Source organism: Selaginella moellendorffii, unplaced genomic scaffold (genome assembly GCF_000143415.4).
Source record: "Selaginella moellendorffii unplaced genomic scaffold, v1.0 SELMOscaffold_562, whole genome shotgun sequence".
Classification (NCBI taxonomy): Eukaryota; Viridiplantae; Streptophyta; class Lycopodiopsida; order Selaginellales; family Selaginellaceae; genus Selaginella; species Selaginella moellendorffii.
Genome location: NW_003314815.1, coordinates 4,171 through 5,170, shown reverse-complemented (window position 1 = coordinate 5,170; position 1,000 = coordinate 4,171). Strand labels below are relative to the sequence as shown.

The following is a 1,000-nucleotide window of genomic DNA, read 5'->3' as shown; positions in this document are numbered from 1 at the left end:
GAGGGGCCTCGCAAGGGGGGCCGCAGACGGCAGGCAGCTGACGCATCTTGGTGCGCGGATGGGCATGAGCTTTGTCCTAATTTCGCTCGCTCTCTTTGTTTTGCTGGAAATAGTTGAGTTGAAGAAGCAAATTGCTTGCCCCTTGGAGCTCAAGAATAACACCGACGAGTATGTGGCGTTTAAGGTAACCAAGGATGAAATGATACGTCTGTGTGTGTGCTCTAATTCTTTGTTCTTTTTATTTCCAGGTGAAAACTACATCACCAAAGAAATATTCTGTTCGTCCGAATGCTGGTTTTGTTCCACCTCATGGCAGCGTTGACATTATCAGTATGTTCTCTCTTCCTTTTTTTTTTTTTTTTTTCTATTAAGATTGACCCCGTGCTTGTTTGCTGCAGTCACCATGCAAGCACAACGAGACTATCCCCCAGACCTGCAGCAGTGCAAGGACAAGTTCCTTGTGCAAAGTGTTCGAGCACCGGAGGGTGCTCAGTTTCAAGAAGTGTCCCAGGAGCTGGTCAGTTCATAGCTTTCTAAACATCGTTGGTTTAGAATTGTTTTGGTGCAGTTTAACAAAGAGAATGGGGCGGAGGTGTTCGAGAACAAGCTGAAAGTTGTCTATGTCTCTCCGCCTCAACCTCCGTCTCCGGTTCCCGAGTCCGCCGAAGAAACTGTTTCTCCATCAAAAGCCGACAATGGAGACTGGATCTTTTCACTGAGAGACGTAAGACTTTTCATACCTTTTAGCTGCACGAAACTCTGATGTACACGTTGTTGGTTTACAGGGGCCTAAAACTGCCGGTGAACTTGAGAGCAAGATTGCAGAGGTAACAAGTATCGTGAACGTGAGTTTTAAGCTATCTGTTGCTTGCAGGCACGAGCATCCTTGACAACATTGTCGAACGAGCGCGACTTGGCAAAGCATCAAACGCGAGAGCTCGAACAAGAACTGGTACGGAATTTAGTTTTTCTAGTTCTTTTTTAAAGTAGGATCCGTTGC

The 1,000-nt window shown here is 46.3% G+C and overlaps 1 protein-coding gene across 1 annotated transcript; it reads left to right on the top strand.

Annotated features, from left to right (window-relative positions):
* Nucleotides 1-58: 58 nt before the first annotated feature.
* LOC112344062 (vesicle-associated protein 1-2-like) lies at nt 59-985 on the top strand. The gene is made up of 6 exons (XM_024668184.1): nt 59-184; nt 249-330; nt 399-517; nt 569-724; nt 786-827; nt 875-985. Exons 1-6 carry the CDS (start codon nt 59-61, stop codon nt 983-985), a joined length of 636 nt encoding a protein of 211 aa, XP_024523952.1.
* Nucleotides 986-1,000: the final 15 nt, after the last annotated feature.

Excerpts from the sequence above, each read along its gene's own strand:
- LOC112344062 (XM_024668184.1), top strand. The coding sequence starts at position 59 with ATGGGCATGAGCTTTGTCCTAATTTCGCTCGCTCTCTTTGTTTTGCTG. Across the intron at positions 331-398 it reads TGGCAGCGTTGACATTATCA|TCACCATGCAAGCACAACGA; the intron begins GTATGTTCTCTC and ends TGTTTGCTGCAG. Across the intron at positions 828-874 it reads TTGAGAGCAAGATTGCAGAG|GCACGAGCATCCTTGACAAC; the intron begins GTAACAAGTATC and ends TGTTGCTTGCAG.